General features: G+C 45.2%; 1 protein-coding gene across 3 annotated transcripts in view; it reads left to right on the forward strand.

Moving 5' to 3' along the window:
• sox5 (SRY-box transcription factor 5) overlaps positions 1-21,323 on the forward strand; it is a 384,119-nt gene that overhangs the window by 269,969 nt on the left and 92,827 nt on the right. For all 3 annotated transcript variants that reach the window (XM_048610486.1, XM_048610485.1, XM_048610484.1), the window contains 3 exons: positions 4,122-4,268; positions 13,589-13,769; positions 20,193-20,365. In XM_048610486.1, the coding sequence (XP_048466443.1) occupies positions 4,122-4,268; positions 13,589-13,769; positions 20,193-20,365 (501 nt within the window). The remainder of the gene's footprint in view (positions 1-4,121; positions 4,269-13,588; positions 13,770-20,192; positions 20,366-21,323) is intronic.

Here is a 21,323-nt window from a genome sequence, read left to right on the forward strand (position 1 = left end):
TGGGAGATTGCAATAGTGTGTAATGATGAAGCAATCTGTATTGGGAGATTGTAATACTGTGTAATGATGGAGCAGTCTGTATTGGGAGATTGTAATAGTGTGTAATGGTGGAGCAGTCTGTGTTGGGAGATTGCAATGGTGTGTAATGGTAGAGCAGTCCTGATGGTCTAATTCTGCAGTGTTTTGGATGTTCTTATGGAGCCTCCATTCAGTATCGCATCTGGAAGTTGGTACCTCTCTGTATTGACTGACGTGTTACCCTGGCTTTTGTACTTAACTCTCTGGAGCGTGACTTGAACCCGTGGCCGAGCGACCGAGGAATTGGAGCACTATCCAATTGAACTACGGCTGACACCACAAGTAGCACAGCCAGGCCTGATCGGTGATGAATATAACACTTATCCCGATGGCCCTGTCGTGAGGGTGGATTCGAGTTTTCTGCGCAGTCTGCAGAGCTGGCCGGAGATGTTGAATCCTGGTTCTGTCGGATTACTTTACTGTATGACTTCTGTGACAGTGAAGAGGCAGCTAAGTCCCTCAAACAGGCTCCAAGTGAACAGCTGTACGATGTTCAGGACTGCAGGTGACTTGCTGCAGCTACCTTGCTATGTGTGGCAAAGACATCGCTGTTAATTAGAAGCATTGCACGTGCTTCCACATCGATCGGAGCTGCTCTTCCGTCGAATGCAAATGCAGATGTTTGGGGCCAAGTCAGGATTTAATACTCAATTTCCTCCTCAGTGAGACCCGTAGTGGGGAAGGCAAGCAAACAGCTGTCTTTTTAACCCACACGCTTCTCTTCTGGATGAGGAAGTACTAGCCAGAAACTGTGAATCTGCCTCCAACAAGCCAGCCTCCTTCAAAAAAATAGCTTGCACCATGAGGAAATGGTGTTATCTGTCACTCTGCGTTAAAAATCACATCTGTGTTTTGATTTGGTTAACATGCTCTCATTCTCCTGCCCATGCAAAATAAGAACTATCCGCATTCCTTTTAGGAGAATGATATTTTAATTTAAAAAAAAAATCCTCTACCTCATCACAACCCAGATTTCTCTTCCCTCTCTCTCTATCATAATTTCTTTCTCTCTTTCCACACCCCCACTTTTAATTTCTTCTGCCCCATGAATACCCTGAGATGCCCCAGAGGGCAGATGTGTCACATTCTTTATTTTCACCCAGGGCTCTTATATTCCCTCTATCTCTCTCTTTCTGTGACTCTCTCGCTAGTTGCTTCTGGACATTGCTGCCAGCGAGTGCTTCATACAGTGGTAGTAAGTGGCCAGGTCAACTATGCCTCCATTCAGGATGCCAACTGATAACTATTGGCCCCTGTAATGGAACTCAATTCAAACAACAAATAGGCTTTGAACCAATGGACTGGATACAGCAAGATGTCAGCAATTTAGTATGCATCAGCTCACTGAAGAGCATGTTTATTCTCTTGCACACACTGGAGCAATCAGAGGAACAAACTGGGTGTAATTGGACCAAAATTACCTAAAATCACATCGCGATTTACAAGCAAACCTCCTTGCTTGTGAGCATTATATTTGCTATTGTTTGGGGAATGATACAGTGAATTGCAGCATGAAAGAAAAAAATGCCTCATGTGGGATATTTGAACACTCCCCACCCCCCCCCCCTTTAAGAATTACTGAGTGGGGAGATTACAGCAAAGAATACAGAAGTACAGCTGCAGGATTATCATTGATGAAGCAAAAAAGAAATGGTCTGAAAATAATAAATGGCCTTTGTTAAATCATGCCTAAATATAGAATTCATTACATTGCGAAAAAAAAGGAAAGTTTCGACAAAAATCGGTGGTTACGTTTTGCTTCCCCAAGTCAGAGAGGAAGGTTGAGAGAGGGGAAAAAAAAAACATCTGCTTTGAGCCCTGGAGAGAAATATCTGCATGTTAAGCCTGACGGCCAGCTGCAACTTTGGATAACAATGTGAACCATGTCTAGGAGGGTTACAGGGTCTGATGCTTCCTCTGTGTAGAATTCACTGCTCTTAGCTAAACTGGGTGGTCGCGGGTCAGGAATTGAAGGGGAACCCAGTTGATGTTTCGTCATAGGAATGCCAAGTTTGTTTTTTCTTTAATTCTTCCCCAATCCTGACATTATCAGAATTATTAAGCAAAAAGCTCAAAGAGTGAAGAACTATTTTAATGATCCAATGATTTTTTTTATTCTGAGCTGGGTCTTGATTGAAGGACCACGGGGCCTATAGCTGCTGCTAAGTTGGATGTCTGCGTATACACGTCATTTATTCTTGGACATTCTGTAGTGTAAGTCTGGAGGGTCTGGCAGCCACTGTTGTTCCAGTGAGGGCTCCTGCAGAGCATAAGTGTGGGGATTAGCTTTGACTGTCCAATAGGCCAATTACTCTGCTCGCACCCAATGCTGATGTATTAGCATGGTAGCAGTAGGCCCTTCTGAGCCCCTGGGGACCATTGGCACTTTGACAGAGGTGGCCAGGACAATTCCAGCACAAATTAGAAGCAGCAACGTGATAAAAGGGACCCTTGGAAGTTGTTCTTGGGATGCTCCTTTTTGTGTGAGGGGCCTGACAGAAGGGAAGCTGTAGTAAAACCCTGAAAATGGAAGGTAATGATCCTGACACCATGAGTCAATGGCAGCATTGTAGAAAGGAGCAGTTAGGCAGGGTACATCTGGAGTGGATTCTCATTATTCATTGTCCTGTTTCAGGGGAGATGAGACCACATGACAACTAATCTCTAAAGTTAGCAAATTTATAAGTCTAGCTATTACAGCCATCAGGGGTTTCTGAGTAAGTGCAAGAAGCCGGTGTTGAGATACAAGATCAGCCATTATCTGATTCATTGTTGGAGCAGGCTGAAGGGGCCTCCTACCTGTTCCTACTCTCAATGTTTCAGAGCCATGTCATAACTCAACCAAGTTTATATCCAAAACACCAATGTGGGACAATAGCAAACATCTTCTAAAGAAGGGTCACTGGACCCGAAACATTAACTCTGCTTTCTCTCCACAAATGCTGCCAAACTTGATGAGTTTTCCAGCAATTTCTGGTTTTGTAACTAAATAACTATTGTTTGGTGAACAGAAGCATCTTGACTGTAAGCATTGACAAGTATATTTGGTCTTGAGATATTGGGCCCATCTGATACTTACCCAAGTGGGCAGCCTTCAGTGTGAATTCCTACAGAATATTTGGCATGTGGAATAGAAGGAGGAAATCATTGGCCAGCCCAACAATGCCCTCACAATTTCCAAAACCCTCAGCTGGAATACTCTGAACAGTTTTGAGCCCCTTATCTGAGGAAAGATACTCCGGCATTGGCAGCATTTTAGAGAAGGTTCTTTAAGGAATTTTCTAATGAAGAAAGGTCGAGTAGGTTGGGTCTGTACTCATTTGAGTTTAGAAGAGTGAGAAAAGACATATATTGAAACATGCCACACTTCTAGGGACTTGATAGGGTGGATGCAAAGAGGTTGTTTCCCCTTGTGGGATAATCTAGGATCAGATGGCCTAATCTCAAAGTATGGAGTCACCCATTTAAGACAGAGGTGAAGAGAATTGTTTTTCTCTTAGAGATTGGACAATCTGGCATTCTTCATTGCAGAGGGATAAAGCAAGAAAGTGGAGTTGAGGATGGTCAGATCAGCCATTGAATGGCGGAGCTGACTCGAGGGGCCGAATGGCCTACTTCTGCTCCTACATTTAATGGTCTAGGGCTTGGTGCAGGTCCTTTTGTCCTCACTCTCCCCAGCTGACAACAGAGAGGGTACATAAAGACTGGGCCTGTCACAGCCCAGACCAACTGAACAAAAGTCTTTGCGAAATAACCAGAAATTTCCAATACTGACATAACGATGTGAAATGCTGCTGTGATTTGAGCCCTGACATAGTAAAGGAAGTTGCTTCTGTCACCTTTTTTACATCTATATTTCAACTTGTCAGTGGCTTTCCTTTGACTTGGAGTAGGTGAGTGATTGCTTCTTACAGTGTGCAATGTGAAGCAAATAGTGCTGGACTTCGGGTGGAGCAATCCCGGTCAATGCAAAACTGTGGGCTAACGCTGTGTGTGGTGAGAAATACCTGTGTTTATAAACGATGTCCATTGCTCTGTTACAGCAGTTGTATGCAGCCCAACTAGCTGCAATGCAGGTGTCTCCCGGAGCCAAGTTACACGGCATGTCGCAGGCCAGTCTGAACAACACCCTGTCACCCAACAACATCCAGGCAGAGAAAGGCAGAACCACCCCTCCACCCAAAAGCAAGGTACTGTTGTCAGCTTCTGGCTGGTTTGCTTCAGACATAATGGTGCGCGCTTCCGAATTGTTAAAGGTTTATGCTTCTAATTCTGACCTGTTCCTTTGCTACAGCTACAGAGAGGAAGCTCAGCTGGGTGTGGGGATGCTGAGAGGAATATCCTCGAAGGGGAAAGCTTTAAAAAAGGAAGCTGCTTCGCTTGTGGGCAGCATAGACATGAGTGTTTGAAGAGTTCAGAAACTGAGGTTCCTTCTGTCTGTTCAGCCAGATCCCATGGAGTTATTTCAAAGACAGTAAGGAATTTTGCGAGGTAACAATCATTCCCCATCTATCACCAGCCAGATGGACTTATGGGTCAAAAACAGAAGTTGCTGGAGAAGCTCAGGTCTGGCAGCATCTGTGAAGAAAAATTTAGAGTTAACTTTTCGGGCCTGGTGACCCTTCCTCGGAACTATGAGTCATAAGGGTCATGTTTCAATTTTAGGACCTTGCTGTGCACCAATTATCTTTTTCTGTGTTTGGCTCTGAATCAGCTGATGAACCACTGTTATCAGTACAAACATAGAGACATGGGAGTGCAGGCTCATAGCTCCTTGACAGTGGAGTTGCAGGTAGGCAGGGTAGCGAAGAAGGTGTTTGCTACACTTGCCTTTATTGGTCAGTGCATTGAGTATAGGAGTTGGGAGGTCATGTTGCAGCTGTACAGGACATTGGTTAGGCCACTTTTGGAATACTGCATTCAATTCTGGTCTCCCTGCTGTAGGAAGAATGTCGTTAAACTTGAAAGGGCTCAGAAAAGATTTACAAGGACGTTGCCAGGGTTGGAGGGTTTGAGCGATAGGGAGAGGCTGGATAGGCTGAGGCTATTTTCCCTGGAGCGTCGGAGGCTGAGGGGTGATCTTATAGAGGTTTATAAAATTGTGTGGGCGATGGATACAGTGAATAGTCAAGATCTTTTCCCCAGGGTAGGACAGCCCAAGGCTAGAGGGCATAGTCAAAAATTGCACGACACCAGGTTATAGTCCAACTGGTTTATTTGAAGGCACAAGCTTTCAGATTCTCACTCCTTCAGGTGTCACTTGAAGAAGGGGTGAGGCTCTGAAAGCTTGTGCCTCAAATAAACCTGTTGGACTATAAAATGTTGTGTGAGTTTGGACCTTGTCCACCCCAGCTCAACACTGGTACCTCTACATTATAGAGGGCATAGGTTAAAGGTGAGAGGGGAAAGATATAAAAAGGACCTAAGGGGTAACTTTTTCATGCAGAGGGTGATGTGTGTATGGAATGAGCTGCCAGAGGAAGTGGTGGAGGCTGATACAATTACGAGATTTAAAAGGCATCTGGATGGGTAAATGAATATGAAGGGGTGTGAGGAATATGGGCCAAATGCTGGCAAATGGGACTAGATTAATTTATTATGTCGGGTCGGCATGGACAAGTTGGACCAAAGGGTCTGGTTCTGTGCTGTACATCTCTTTGACTCTATATCCATTAAAATTAAGCCACATGTTTGTGAGGCCACTTGGGGTCTGTATAGGTCATTAAAGTACAATGTAAGTGTGAGTTCTGTTTCCGTTGCAGAGCTCAGGGCAGGTCAGACATTTTTGGAATTTGTTGTTTATTGTTGAAATTGGACAAAAAAATGGAGCTCTTTAAAAAGAAACCTGAGTTGCATTAAGCAGGAGTTTTGCTAATATTTCGATTTGAATAGCTTTAGCTGGCCTCAGAGGTGACAGTACCTTGGGAGAAGATTAATCTTGGTAATTACATACAAGTGAAAGACCTCCTCGGATCATTGTTTCCAGTGAAACCATTAACTCATCTTTTAGTGTGTCTGTATCAAAGATAATTGTAATCTGACCTGAGACTGACAGAAACTGCAAGGCTTTGTTTGAATTAACGCCTCACCCATTTTACTTTCGTTTCAAAGACAATTGAAGCCGAAATGGCTGGAGTGTTAGATGGGAGGGGGTTGGGGTTGGGGGTTGGTTAGGGGGAAAGGGTGCTGAGGCTGGTGGGAAATGCAGTTTGATCGCATCACGTCCCTGCTAGGTCATTTCCAGTAAGCTAATCCTCGTTGCAGTGCAGGATGGGAAATCTTCCTCCTCTGTTTGCAACGTCACCGACACACGGAGGATCAAACCCTTCCCCACCCTCCCACTTCCACACTCCAAACGTTTAAAACCCAGCTGCAATTCAGGATTTAAGAAAAAAATAGAATGTGGCCCGAGCTGGCAAGGTTAACATTTGTTGTCCATCTCTAATTACACTGGAGAAGGTGGCGGTGAGCCGCCATCTTGAATTGTTGCAGTCCAGTCCACGTGTGGTTTATTTGTTTTGTTTTTCATCTATTTTTCCCCTCGTTTGCATCACCAGCTCACCCAGGCTTTCCATACTTATTCACGTTGATGTATGGGCTGAATGTGAAGCTCCCCCAGACCCTGTATTGGCTGCAGTAGTCTGAATCACTGTGCTGCACTGACCAGCGAACAAAAGCAGGCATTGTCAGGGGTCAAGCAAGATAAGATGTTCATCCTACAGTCCTGCTCAACAACGCAATTGAACACCGTAGTTTGACAGTTGTGAAAATAACCTGGATATCACCGACCCTATAAGGTCGCTCTGCTTTACACGCTCCGGAAACAATCCCCAGTCTATCACTGTTCTCTTGTTAAAATATTTATTGTGATTTATGCACTGCGGTCTCGCATCCCTGCACCGGATTTGTCTGTAGCTATCTAAGCAATCGTGCGTTGTTATCTTTTGTTTTTATTTACTTTTCTGTGTGAGGAATGTCGCGGCTGGGAAAACTAAATATTTTTCTACCTGTTGTCTCGGCTGTCGGCCTCTGAACGACAGGTCATTAGCGACAGAGACTGTAGGAACATGTACAGTAATGCTGCCTCTGACCTACCCACCGTGCATCGTGTGAACATGGTGACCGCATGCCTGTTTATGGGACCGTGCCCGTGGGCAGGTTGGACGGCTGGGTTTTCGAGCTTGTAAGAGAGACTGCAATTCAAGTGTACTTCACTGGCCGTAAAGAATTTTAGTCCGCCCTGGGATTGTGAAGGTGCTACATAAATGCACATTTGCTTTCACTTCGTTCACCTCCTGACGCACACTTTAAGAATTGCCTTCCCTCATTCGGCCCCGCATGCCTGTACTAGCTCTATTATTTAGACCGGCTCCATTGCCTAGTCCAGCACTAGTACCTAATACCAATCTCCTGTCCTTTCGCCATATCTCCGTCCACCATTACTATCCAATAAAATCATCCAATGCCCTCACAGCTGTCACATCTCATGCAGCAGGATCCTGTAAACAGCAACATATTTAGAACCGGAGAATCCGTTCGCTGATGATGCCTGGGGATACATGGCCTCAGTGCAGCTGGGAGATTTCCCCTGCTCCCTCTCCCTTAGTGCCATGGGTTCTTGTACATTACCTGACCTTACCTGGTCTGGCCTGCATGTGATGTCAGCTCCATGGCAGTGTACTTGATTCTTAACTGGCCTCTGAAATAACCAGTTGTGTCAAACTGGTACAAAGACTAAAAGGGATGAAACAGGTCAAATCTCCTGGCGTCAACCAAGACATCAGAGATGACAATGGGGAACTCAATCCTTTGCACAGTCCTCAACAGCTGGGAGAGCTTTCCCACAGCACCAGCTTGACAATATCACAGTATCATACAGAGCCCCAGACACTGCCACACCATCCCTGGATATGACCTGTCCCATTGATGTGATAGGCTCAGCAGAAGTGGCGACCAAGTGGTATACTGTCAAGAGGGCATTACCCTGGGAGGCCTCAACATTGACTCCGGACCCCATGAAGTCTCATGGCTTCAGGTTAAACATGGGCAAGGAAACCTCCTGCTGATTACCACATACCGTCCTCCCTCAGCTGATGAATCAGTACTCCTCAATGTTGAACAACACTTAGAGGAAGCACTGAGGATGGCAAGGGCACAAAATGTACTCTGGGTGGGGGATTTCAATGTTCACCACCAAGAGTGGCTCGGCAGCTGTACTACAGATCGAGCTGGTCGGGCCCTAAAGGACATAGCTGCTAGACTGGGTCTGCGGCAGGCGGTGAGAGAATCAACAAGAGGGAAAAACTTACTCGACCTCATCCTTACCAATCTGCCAGCTGCAGTTGCATCTGTCCATGGCATCATTGTTAAGAGTGACCACTGTACAATCCTTGTGGAGACGAAATCTTGCCTGGGCATCCAACAGCAGCAGGATTGTACTCCAGCACAATCTGTAACCTCATGGCCCGGCATATCCCCCACTCAGCCATTACCATCAAGCCAGGGATCAACCCTGGTTCAATGGAGAGTGCAGGAGGGCATGCCAGGAGCAGTACCAGGCATACCTGCAGATGAGGTGTTAACCTGGTGAAGCTACGAAACAGGACTACTTGCACACCAAACATCAGAAACTGTGTGCAAAGGACAGGGTTAATCAATCTCACAATCAACATGTCAGATCTAAGCTCTAAGTTATACAACCTCCAGTCCTGAATGATGGTGGCAACAGCTAACAGGAGGTGGAGGCTCCAGATATATCTCTATCCTCAATGACGGAAGAGCCCAACACGTCAGTGCAAAAGACAAGGCTGAAGTAACAACATCCATCTTCAGCCAGCAGTGCTGGTGATCTGTCTCGGCCTCCTCCAGTGGCCCCCAGCATTACAGATACCAGGCTTCAGCCAATTCAATTCACTCCACGTGATATCAAGAAACAGTTGGAGACACTGGATGGTGCAAAGGCTACGGGCCCTAACAACATTCCCAGAAAAGTACTGAAGACTTGTGCTCCAGAACTTGCCGCTCCCCTAGCCAAGCTGTTCCAGTACAGTTACAGCACTGGCATCTACCCAACAATGTGGAAAATTGTTCAAGTATGTCCTGTACATAAAAAGCAGGACAAATCCAACCCTGCCAATTACGGCCCCATCAGTCTGCACTCGATCATCTGTAAAGTGATAGAAGGTGTCATCAATAGTGCTATCAAGCAACACTTGCTCAGCAATAACCTGCTCAGTGATGCCCAGTTTGGGTTCTGCCAGGGTCACTCAGCTCCTGACCTCATTACAGCCTTGGTTCTAACATGGACAAAAGAGCTGAATTTCAGAGGTAAGGTGAGAATGACAGCCGTTTACATTTGACTGAGTGTGATATGAAGAGAACTCCAGCAAAACTGAAGTTAATGGGAATCTGGAAGAAAATTCTTTATTGGTTGGAGTCATACCTGGCACAATGGACGATGGTCATGGATTTTGGAGGTCAGTCATCTCAGCTCCAGGACATCTCTGCAGGAGTTCCTCAGGGGAGTGTCCCAGGCTATAAATCGGAAAATGATGGAGAGCATCAGCAGGTCTGGCAGCATCTGTCGAGAGAGAAACAAAGTTAATATTTTGTGTGTGATTTTCTTAAACACCTTCAGCTGCTTCATCAATGACTTCCCCCCCATCTTAAGGTCAAAAGTGGGGATGTTTGCCAATGACTGCACATTGTTCACCATTTGTGACTCCTCAAATCCTGAAGCAGTCCACATACATGTGTTAGGCAACAACCATCTTAAACAAGAGAGAATCTAACCTTTGTCTCTTCATTTTCAATGACATTATCATCATGGAATTCCCCAGAGTTAACACCCTGGGGATTAGCATTGACCAGAAACCAAACTGGACTAGTTGTATAAATACAATGACTACAAGAGCAGGTCAGAGGCTAGGGATCCTGCAGCGAGTAACTCACCTCCTGACTCCCCAAAGCCTGTCCAACATCTACAAGGCACCAATCAGGAGTGTGATGGAATACTCCCCACTTGCCTGGATGGGTGCAGCCCCAACAACACAACAATTTAGAAGGACAGGGGCAGCAGATACATGGGAACATCACCCCCTGTAATTTCCCCTCCAAGCTGCTCCCCATCCTGCCTCGGAAATATATCTTCATTCCTTCACTTTCGCTGGGTCAAGATCCTGGAACTTCCTACTCAAGGATATTGTGGGACTACCTACAGCACATGGACTGCAACGTTTCAAGAAGCAGCACACCATCATCTTCTCAGGGGCAATTAGGGACGGGCAATAAATGCTGATCCAGTCAGCGATATCACGTTCACGTGAATGAATTAAAAAAGACCTGCTGAGTGGTGAGCCTGATTGACCTGCCTGTTAGACCCCGCCCCAACAGAAGCACCAAGATTGGAAACTCGTCACTTTCAGTCCTGTGGTGTGACAAAATTGACAACTCCAGCATGTGTCCTGCCCGCGGCTGCCCCTTTGCTGTAATGTTGCTCAATTTTGTTAATTTCATTCATGCGTTTCAACACCGATCAGCCCTTATTTCTGTACAGGCTACATTAAAATCACAAGGTGGGAGCTGCAGATAAAGAAATGCGGAGCTCATTGCCTGTGTAGCTTTTTAAAGGAGCCTGAGAATTTGTCAGCACGAGTAAACTGTGATGCCAAGAATTGATTCCGCTGACACTTCCCTGCTGAACGCATGTCAGAGTTCAGTTTCAACAGAGAAGAAAATATAATTTGAAGATTGACAGCAGATGAGATACCTGCTGTGTTCCATTGATTTTTATCGAGAAATATAAAATATGTATAGAATAGTATTCAAAGTTCTTGCAATTTGTCTGCGGATGTAATAGAGGACAACAACGACAAAAACTTGAATTAATTTGGAGTCTTTAATATGGTAAAACACCTGGAGACACTTCACAGAAGAATTATTAAGCAATGTTTGACATTAAGGTACATAAAGAGGCATTAGGACAGATGACCAAAAGCTGTGGCACTAAAATAGCTTTGAAGAAATACAGAGGTGGTAGTGGTTGTGGTGGGGGTGGGGGGAGAAGATGGGATTTCAGATCAGTAACAGAACAGTGAAATTCAGGGTCATGTAAGAGGCCACAGTTGGAGGGGTGATCCAGGACTGTTGTAGAGCTGGAAGAGCATTCCAACATTTAATATTAAGGCCATCTAGACTACCTGGTTAGCTCAGTCATCTAGGGGGCATAGTGCAGAAAATGCCAACAGCACAGGTTCAATCCACCAGATGGGGTCTGGGTCCTGCCTGCTCACTTTGCCCCAGAGTAATGGAGCTGCCCGATATCTAGGATCCCCTCATTGTCTCTGCTTCCATTCCAAAACAGTTGAGAGAGTGCTGGCAGCAATGCTCGCCTTTTCTCCCCTATAATGGCAGGACTGTCCTATGAAGGGAGATTGGTTTGACTGGGCCTGTATTCACTTGAGTTGAGAAGAATGAGAGAGGATCTGATTGCAAAGTGTAAAATTCTAACGGGGCTGGACAGACTCGATGCAGAGAGAATGTTCCCCGTGGTTGGGAAGGCCAGAAAAGATGGGTCACAATCTCAGGCTTGGGGTAGGCCATTGGAACTGAGATGAGGAAACATTTCCTCAGTCAGAGAGTGGTCATCCTGTGGAATTCTATCCCACAGAAAACTCTGAAGGTTAGCTCACTGAGTGTATTCAAGAAAGAGATTGATAGATGTTTAGATATTAAAGACATTAAGAGGCATGGAGAGAAAGCAGAAGTATGATGTTGCGATCGAGGATCAGTCATGATCAGGTTGAATGATGGCCTACTCCTGCTCCTAATTTCTGTAATCAAATTCCAGTCAAGTTTAACCACAAAGTGTGATGTTCCAAATCAGTTATAACTTGGAGCCACTCTGAGAAAATACAAGTTTCCTGTGACTGCTACTGTTCAGGTCTTAAGGGCAGTCAAGCAGAATCAACCTTTTGCCTCTGCTCTTCCATCCCACGGGGTCAGTGTTAAAATATGTAGCTGGACACCACCGAGTGACATTAGGTCCAATATCACGCAGTATCCTCAGTGAAGAAAAATCTGTTAGTTCAATCTTGAAGGGACCAGTTATCCAATAATTCACAATCTTTTGGTGGGAGAGAATTGTAGTTTTCAGTTTGTGGATCCCAAGATAAAAAGATCTGAAGCCTAACTAAAAGAAAATGTCTTGTGCTTCCAGCAAGGTAGAAACACTGCAATTGCTGTTGGCCTTCTGAGGCAGTGGTAGAATCCTTATCTCTGAGCCAGAAACTCTATGTTTGGGTTCCACACCAGGATTTGTTGGCCATAGAAGGTATGTTTGTAAGGTGGACAAACTGGTCATTTATCACCTTTGCGAATCCTTCCGATATGTTGATGGGTGTGTGGGAGTTTCCTGGACGTCCATCCCGCAGATGGTAATGACAAACCCCTGCAAGTACTTTGCTGATAAGTGTAGACTATTCCAGAACAAGTCCATGGTCCAACCCTCAGAAAGGAGAACTGGAGACAAGACAGTGGGAATGTCGATACAGTTAAAGACGTCAGTGTTACTAGGAATGGGTTGTTTCAAGTTATGTTGGGAGATTTCATGGATTTGAGGTCACTAGGACCAGCTGTCTATTCCTATTCTCTAGATGCTGAGAAATGATCTGAGACATAGGTGACCCTAAAGGTCCACTATGATCCTCGTTACAAAGACTTCCATTTGACTTGAATGGCCTTCAAGAACGTGCAAAATCTTCCTCGTGTCAGGTCCTTCTGAAGGAGACTTCGCCGCTGAAATAGCTGCCACTTGATTTAGGATTTAAAGTCATACTCTTAAGCCAATATTTGGAGTAGCGCAGCTTTTCTGGTTTACGTGCAGTAAAAGCTGTCAGGACTGAGGGTTGACTGAACAGTTGGAAATTAAGCTTGACAGGTCTTTGTTCTAAGGGCAGAGAACCGAGCTGCCCGAATGGGGACGAGATGGGGAGCGACCGAATCGAATAGCAGAGCGAATTCAAATGGTTCTGCTCCTGTTTCTTAGAATTCACAAGGCAGTGAGACAGTGCCCGTGTAAGAACAAAATGTTGTTTCGACTCAGAACCCCCACTGCTCACCCTGTGCCTGCAGCGAATTAATTGTTGTTTTATTAATCAGTTGGAGGAGTGTGTGGGTGCAGCTGGGAGGTGAACATTATCTGATTCCGCCATCCTGTCATGTGAACGTCCTCTCTCTTAATTTGATGCAATTATTTCATCAACGGGACAATGTCAGCAGCCTGATTAATTTAGAAAACATGCTTTTACAATTGAATGTACCTCTTTAATTCTCATTATGTTCACTGATAGTGAAAAAATGAGTATTTATGAAGAGTTGTGTCAGATTCTCATGTTTATTGGCTTTCAGAGGCATGAACCACAGCGTTCAATGTGTCTTTCGCTCTTTACAATGCACTCTGCTGTTTCGGCCTGACTCACTGTGTGCGGTTTTATGTTTCCCTTCTCTCTAGGACGAGGTAACACAGCCACTGAACCTCTCAGCCAAGCCGAAAACGTTTGACCCCACAAAATCACCCGTGTCACCCAACTCCCCCCAGATTCCCTCATTGAAAATGAGCACGGGATCAAGCCACCTCAAACCAGTCATGTCTGCCACGTTGAGTGGCCCACCTGGTCGAATGACCTCAATAGGTATGGTACCAGACCAGTCAATTCTGTTCTTCCTCTGCACTTTATGCCAAGTCTGTACCTGTGTAAACATCTGTGATTGTGCCAATGAGTATGTCTGTGAGTGGGTATGTGTGAGATTGTGTCTAAATGTGCCGGTGATTATGTGTAAGAGTGAATATATGTGTGCCAGTGAGTAGGGTGGCACAGTGGTTAGCTCCAAGGTTCAATTCCACCCTTGGGTGACTGTCTGTGTAGGGTTTGCATGTTCTCCCTGTGTCTGAGTGGGTTTGCTCTGGTTTCCTCCCACAGTCCAAAGCTTAGGTGGATTGATCATGCTAAATTGCCCATAGTGTTCAGGGACATGCAGGCGAGGTGGGTTAGCCATGGGAAATGCAGGGTTACAGTGATAGGGTAGGGTTGAGGGTCTGAGTGAGCTGCTGTTCAGAGGGTCAGTGTGGACTTGATGGGCTGAATGGCCTGCTTCCACACTGTAGGGTTTCTATGAGTGTGTGTGTGAGTGAGAACTTGTGTGTGTGAGAGTGTGTACACAAGTTAGTGAGGCACCGGGGGTGTGTGAGCAAGTATGTGTATATGAGTGAGTGACCAAGTTTCTGCCCGTGTGTGTGAGCGTGCGAGTGGATTTGTATGTGCGTGTCTTTTTCCCAACAGAACACTGGTTACCAGATGCATGAATTTACGAGTCCGATGTTCTACATTCCAAAAATGGACCCTCTCTGTGCTTTGCAGGGATCTGTCTGACAGAGAAGCAACTGGTTTAAGTTTCAAATGATAACTTGCTCATTCTCTCCACCTGCACTGCTGCCCCTTCCTGCTGCTACTTCTCCCTCCCCATTGTTTAGTGCACGTTACGTAACTGCTTCCTCTACTGCCTCCTCGCTGTGGCTCCCTTACTGCCCCTCTCTCCATCCCTCCCTTTCTATGCCATTCCCCTCTGCTCCTATCCCTTTCCCTATCTGCCAGGCCACCACACTGATGCAGATTTAGCTTCTGATAACAGATTGCACTCATGGCACTGGACTATATCAGTAAACGTGACAATGAACTGAGAAAGCAACAAGTCTGCACTCCCAATTAACTTGCATTATTCAGGCAAATTCCTGGGTGTGACTTAAGTGATGGCTGGTCATGAAGTAACAAGTTCGGAGAAAACTCAGACCAATTCTTTTCTTGTGATGTCACTGCAGCTGCCTTGTGCTTTTTATTTGTCTGTGCAAACTGTTTCACATTCCTGTAAAAACTTGCAGGCAAACACGCACGATAACGGTGAAAGAATGTAGGTGGTTATTGTTCGGTGTAGCTCTTCAGTCCTGTCTGCTGTGAATGTGGAAGAAAAGCTACCTTTTCAGGGTCACAGAGTGGATTAGAGACATTATTTATGTTCTGAACATCAGTTAAGATACTGCCAACATTTTACATTTAACAGACCGAGACTTTTTTTAAAAGAAGTAAAATAATTTGCATTTACATAGAACCTTTTGCAAGTTCAGAACATTCCCCAACTTTGCAGAGAATTAGGTACTTCATAAGTGCAATTCCTGTTGAAATGTGGGGAGTGCGGCAGCTAATTTGTACGCAGCAAGCTCCCCCAGATAGCAACAAGGTAATGGCCAGGTAACCTGTTTTAACTCAGTGTTGGTTGAAGAGTAAATATTGGGGAGGAACACCGGGGATAGTGGCTCAGTTTTTCTTCACAATCATGCCATTGAATCTTCCCACACATGCCTGAACAAGCAGAGGGGGGTCACAGTTCAAAATTTTGTCAGTCAGACTGCGCACCCAACATTGAAGCACTCCCTCAGGACGGCATTGGAGCGTCTGTCTCCCTGAAATTCTGCTCTTGAGGCCAAAATTAGGACTCCAAAACTTGTGATTTAGAAGCATAGTTTGGTTAAACAAAGATCATGTTGAGCAAATCTGATCAAAGTTTTTGAGACGGTTACCAAGAATGTCAGCGAGGGTACAAACACAGAGAATGCTGGAGAAGCTCAGTAGGTCTAACAGCATATTTGGAGAAAGAGAGGTAATGTTTCAAGTCCAGTGACCCTTCTACAGAACTTTTCTCCCGTACAAACTTTCTATCTAATTAATCATCCAGTTCCCTTTCGAATTCCTAAATTGAAGCTGCCACTTCCACATTTCCAGGCAATGCATTCCATATTCTAACCACCTTACTGTTTGAAGTAGTTTTTTTTCTCACATTATCTGTGCTATATTTCCATGTCACTTTAATCTATGCCCTCTCGTCTCATTTCTTTTACTACTGGGAATAGCCACTCCCTCTCCACTGTCTCCAGCCTGGTCATGATTTTTGAGAACCTCTATCAAACCTCATTTTAGCTTTCCTCTGTCCATGGAGAACAGTCCCACGTCTTCAATCTATAGCTGAAGTTTCTCATGGAATCATAGAACCTCTAGAGTACAGAAAGAGGTTATTCAGCCCATCAAGTCTGCACTTACAGTCCGAAGAGCATCCCATCCAGACCCATCCCCTACCCCATCCCCAACCGCATGGGTTTTTTTTTTACAACGGCGAACCTGTCTAACCTGCACATCCCTGGACACGACAGGGCAATTTAGCATGGCTAATCGACCACCGAATGTGCACATCTTTGGACTGTGGGAGGAAACCGGAGCACCCGGAGGAAACCCACGCAGACACGGGGAGAATGTGCAAACTCACACAGATAAGTCACCCGAGGGTGGATTCGAACCTGTACCCCTGACGTCATGAGACACTGGAGCCATTCTTGTAATTCGCTCCTGCACTGTCTCCAATGCATCCACATTCTTCCTATACTGTCACCCACAACTGTACCGAATAATCCAGCTGAGACCTAACAAATGCCTTGTCAAAGTTCTACATCATCTCCTCGTTCTTCTGCCCTGTGCCCCAGTAGATCTTTAACTAGGAAACAAATGCCAGTTTAATGGGCTCCGTTGGTGGCAGTGTGGATGGCTATCAATGGCTTTGCCCCTATACCCAACTTGAAATCAGTTTGGAGTCTGGTCTCCATCTGCCTCATCCCATCCAGTTAAATCCACCCTCCCACTGCCAGGGGAGGAGACAGGTTCCCCTGTGTGCGAGACATAAAGGTCACGATTAAACTTCACCCGCGCAGCACAACACTCCTGACAGTGCTGCATTCCCTCAGTATTACTGAAGGGCTATGAGTCTGGGTTTCGGATTCACGTCTGTGGAGCAGAGTTTGAACCCATGATCTTCTGATTTACAGGTGCCAGCCATTGAGTGATATCTGATACCTGTCCAGCCTCCTTGCTGACCACTTAAAAGGTCTGACTAAACCAGGTTAATTGCAGAAATATTGACTAAGCTGACCTGGACTGGAATCATCTGCCCATTTGGTCATTCGTTCCACTGTTTTGTGAGATAGCAACACGTGCAGGAAATAGATTTCTTGATTTTCTTTTGATTCTAAGCGATTTGTTTTCTTGCAGCTTTTAGAATTAGGTTCCTGCTGGAAGTGAAGTTACTCCTTGCAATTTGGCTTATGCTTTCACCGAATCAGGCTGTGAGATCAATATGAGACTTTTGTTGGCTGGAGCTGTGTCTTGAAAATGTTTGGGGTCTTTGATTTGATTTATTTATTGTCACATATGTTTTGTTACAAAATGCAGGGAAAAGTATTGTACAGAGTCGCCACACTCCGGCGTCATCTTAAAACACAGAAAAATGAACCAAAACATAGAATAGAAAGGCAGAAAAATGAAGAAATAAAGGAAAAGTGTTCAACTTTACAGTCCTTCCTGTTAAGTGCTCCGCCATAGGCCATGGGTGTGGTAGCCAGGTAAAAATGCCCTTCACTGCACTGCTGCTGCTGGAATGAGACTCACCAGTCTTTGGCACCATCTTGCCTCCACCGATGCCCTCACTGTGAGTCCTCGATAGACCATGCCAATGCAGACAACACAGATGCTGCTGGGTACCACACCAACCCGAACTGGACTTGGCCACCACCTCCGTCAGTCCACTTCGGACCTACCTCGCTGATGCAGCCGCTACTGATGCCATCGGGTCTCCTACCAGGCCCAAACTCGCCTCCATCAATCATGCAGACATTGCCAGGAACCTAAATCCATCTCCACCGTAGCAGCCTCTAGTCCATGCTCAGACCGCTTCGTCGATGCAGAAGCTGCCTTCATAATTGGCTCAATTGGTTGTATTCTTGCCAGTAGGTGAGAGAGAGAGTTGTGGGTTCAACTCTCAGTTAGAGGTGAAACCCTGGCTAATACTGGCAACGAGGGAGGGATCTGCTTTTGGATGGAAAGTTAAACTGAAGCTTTGTCTGTCCTTTCACGTGGAGGACCAGATCCCTGCAGAACTGTTACAAGAAGAAAAGCAGAGCTCTCCCTAGTGTCCTAACAAATATATACCCCTTAACCAACATTAGTACGAATAGATTACCTGGTTATTTGTGGGATCTTGCTGTGTGCAATGTTGCCTGTGGGTTTTTTTTGTATGTGTTCACAGCATGTGGAGACCAGCATCACGGCAGCTTTTTGAGAAAGTAGTGATGAGCCAGTGATATCGAAACAACTGTGGCTACTTTTCTTGGCTATTTCAGAGGGCAGTTAAGGGTCAGCCACATCGCAGGGGACCCAGAATCACAGCAGGACGACAGATTTCCTTCCTTAAAGGCCGTTAGGGAACTGGATGGGTTCTTATCTTTTTTATTAATTCACAGGATGAGGCCATCACTGGCTAAGCCAGCATTTATTGCCCATCCCTGATTGCTCTAATTAAGAGTCAACCACGTTGCTGTGGGTCTGGAGTCACATGTAGGCCAGACCAGGTAAGGATGGCAGTTTCCTTCCCTAAAGGACATTAGTGAACCAGATGGGATTTTATGACAATTGACAATGGGTTCACAATCAACATTCGACTCTTAATTCCAGATTTTAAAAAATTTTTGAATTCAAATTCCACCATCTTTCGTGGCAAACCTGGGTCCCCAGAACATTACCTGGGTCTTTAGTTTAGCAGCCCAGCAATAATGCCACCAGGCCAGTGCCTATGTTGCAGTTCATATATAAAAGTGGATGCTGGATATTTGAAATATAAACAGAAAGTGCTGGAGGAACTCCAGAGAGAGAGAAGTACAGTTATATTTCAAGTCCAGTACGACTTCAAAAGACTGCAAGGTCTCGAGTCATATGGGGCTGGAAACATTAACGCTATTTCTCTCTCTGCAGATGCTGCCAGACCCTGCTGAGTTTCTCCAGCACTTGCTGTTTATTTTATTTCTGATTACGATTCTGTAGTATTAGCATCAGCATTATCATGAACTGAACTTATCTTGCCCAGTTGCTGTGGTGTCGTTATTACTCCAAGTCTTTAACAGTATGCTATTCCCATCTCCCGTGATGTGCCACTTTACAGTAGTAACAGCACCTGATTGGCTGTGGGACATCCTACAACCATACAAGACTCGATATAAATGGCATATTCTTTCTTTATTATCATCAACCAAGGGAAAGCTGCACCGTATGGATCGGAAAATTCTACTGTTTGTTTTTTCTTCCCCTTGGTTTATTTACTAAAATAAAACAAAAGAACTGCGGATGCTGGAAATCTGAAACAAAAACAGAAAGTGCTACAAGTCTGGCAGCATCTGTGGAGAGAAACCAGTTTATGTATTGCTATGCACAAACATACAAAATAGGGGTAGTAGACCATTCGGTCCATCAAGCATGTTCCACCACTCAGTAAGATCATGGCCCAACTGTTTTTGTTTCAAATTCCGTGTTCCATCTACCCCGATAACCTTTGATTCTATAACTATTACTTGTCTGCCTTCGCCTTAAAAATATTTAATGATTCCACGTCCGCTATCAGCTGAGGTAGAGAGTTCCAGTGTCACCCAACCCTCTGAGAGAAATATTTCTCCTCATCTCTGGTCATTAAAGGGTGACCCCTAGGTTTCATCTTGGGACTGCAATTGGCTTTGGTGCTCTTGGCCAAGCAGGAGAGGAGGCATTTGACCAGATTCCAAATCCCCATTGTCATCCGACAGCCTGTGCTGGAAAATGACGAGATGTGGACAGGAGGTTAAGGTAAGGGTCGCGGTTCACTGTGATGCACCTAGTAGCTGAGTAGCAGGCCGAAACTCAAAAGATTGGGTCTGCGCAATGTATGGCAGCGTTCACAAGCAATGGGGTACTTTTGGAGCAAGGATTAAACGGGAGACTATACTTTCAAAGTATTTATTAAGTCCCTTCACAACTTATTTCTAATGACCAACCTAGAGAAGCATTGTGTTTCTTTAAAAACGAAATCGTGCCATTCCATGTATTGTGAAACTTTGGATGTTAATCACAAAGCCCCTTGCTCCTTCACTTCAACATCTCAGGTCGATGCTGCGAACAAGCTGGTCTTTATTCTTCTCCCCGCTCCTTTCTATCCAGACATCCTGTCGTCCATCACATCCTCGGGTTATTTGAATGACCATGATGCCGTGGCTAAGGCAATCCAAGAGGCCCGGCAAATGAAGGAGCAGCTTCGGAGGGAACAACAGGCGCTGGACGGGAAGGTTGCCGTCATCAACAGTCTGGGGCTAAATAATTGCAGGATGGAAAAGGTCAGTTTGTGATGCGTAGGCTCTGAGTTTTGTGCTTCCATTTTTATCGGCAGGCAGTCTTGCTGGCTTTACTGCAGCTCGCCTGCCTTCAGAGAGAGAGAGGCAGAGAGACAATGTACCTTTTATTGAGTCAGGCACAGACCCAGTGCTCTCAACCCCTCCCCGATCAGTCTCATTTAATGAAATTTAGCATCTGACTTAGACGAAGAGACACTATTTTTAGCACAAAAGCTTCAGAAACGAACGGGGGTTCAGAAAGGGCCAGAATTAACTTTGTTTACCTATTTGCGGGAAGGCATAGCCTAATTTAGTTTGGAATTTTTAATTAAATTAGTTCACGCCTTGGGCCATGTAACCGTACTATCATTTACAGAGATAGGGGATTTTCTAAAGCATACAACAGCCTTTGCTACATATTGTTGCTCTTATTTTTTTTAAACCATGCTGGAACTTTTGCTTTTAAACAACTTGTATTTTAAGCAGAGACAAGTCGAGAGAAATCCTTGATGATTGGCACACTGTTCCACAACGCTGCTCTGTACCGATATCCCATACAAATGCTAGAAGTGGCATATCTATGATCTGTTCAAATAATTGGTAATCACAGGTAATCAACTGAGAGGATCTGTCTGTTGTGGCAAAATACGAAACATAGTTCAGTGACTGTCGCAGGTTAAAGGGACTTTGACAGGGAAATTGTGATGCTGGCAGGACCTGCTGAATATCTCCACTATCTTCTGTTAAGGTGGGGGACAATGCCCAGGGAGAGATGCAACTGCCCTGGCAGCATACCCAAGGCTGGGTCCTGAGAGCATTGGCACATGTCTGATAATGCTGTCACAGCCCTTGCCACGTAGCTCAAATCTAAAGCAGAATTCAGTCTCCTGAGTGAAAAGGCCAGCAGTTCTCACACGGCTTGGCCAAAAACATGCTGCCTGAATAAATACATCCCTTCTCT

The sequence above is a fragment of the Rhincodon typus genome, chromosome 22, assembly GCF_021869965.1.
Source record: "Rhincodon typus isolate 14 chromosome 22, sRhiTyp1.1, whole genome shotgun sequence".
Classification (NCBI taxonomy): Eukaryota; Metazoa; Chordata; class Chondrichthyes; order Orectolobiformes; family Rhincodontidae; genus Rhincodon; species Rhincodon typus.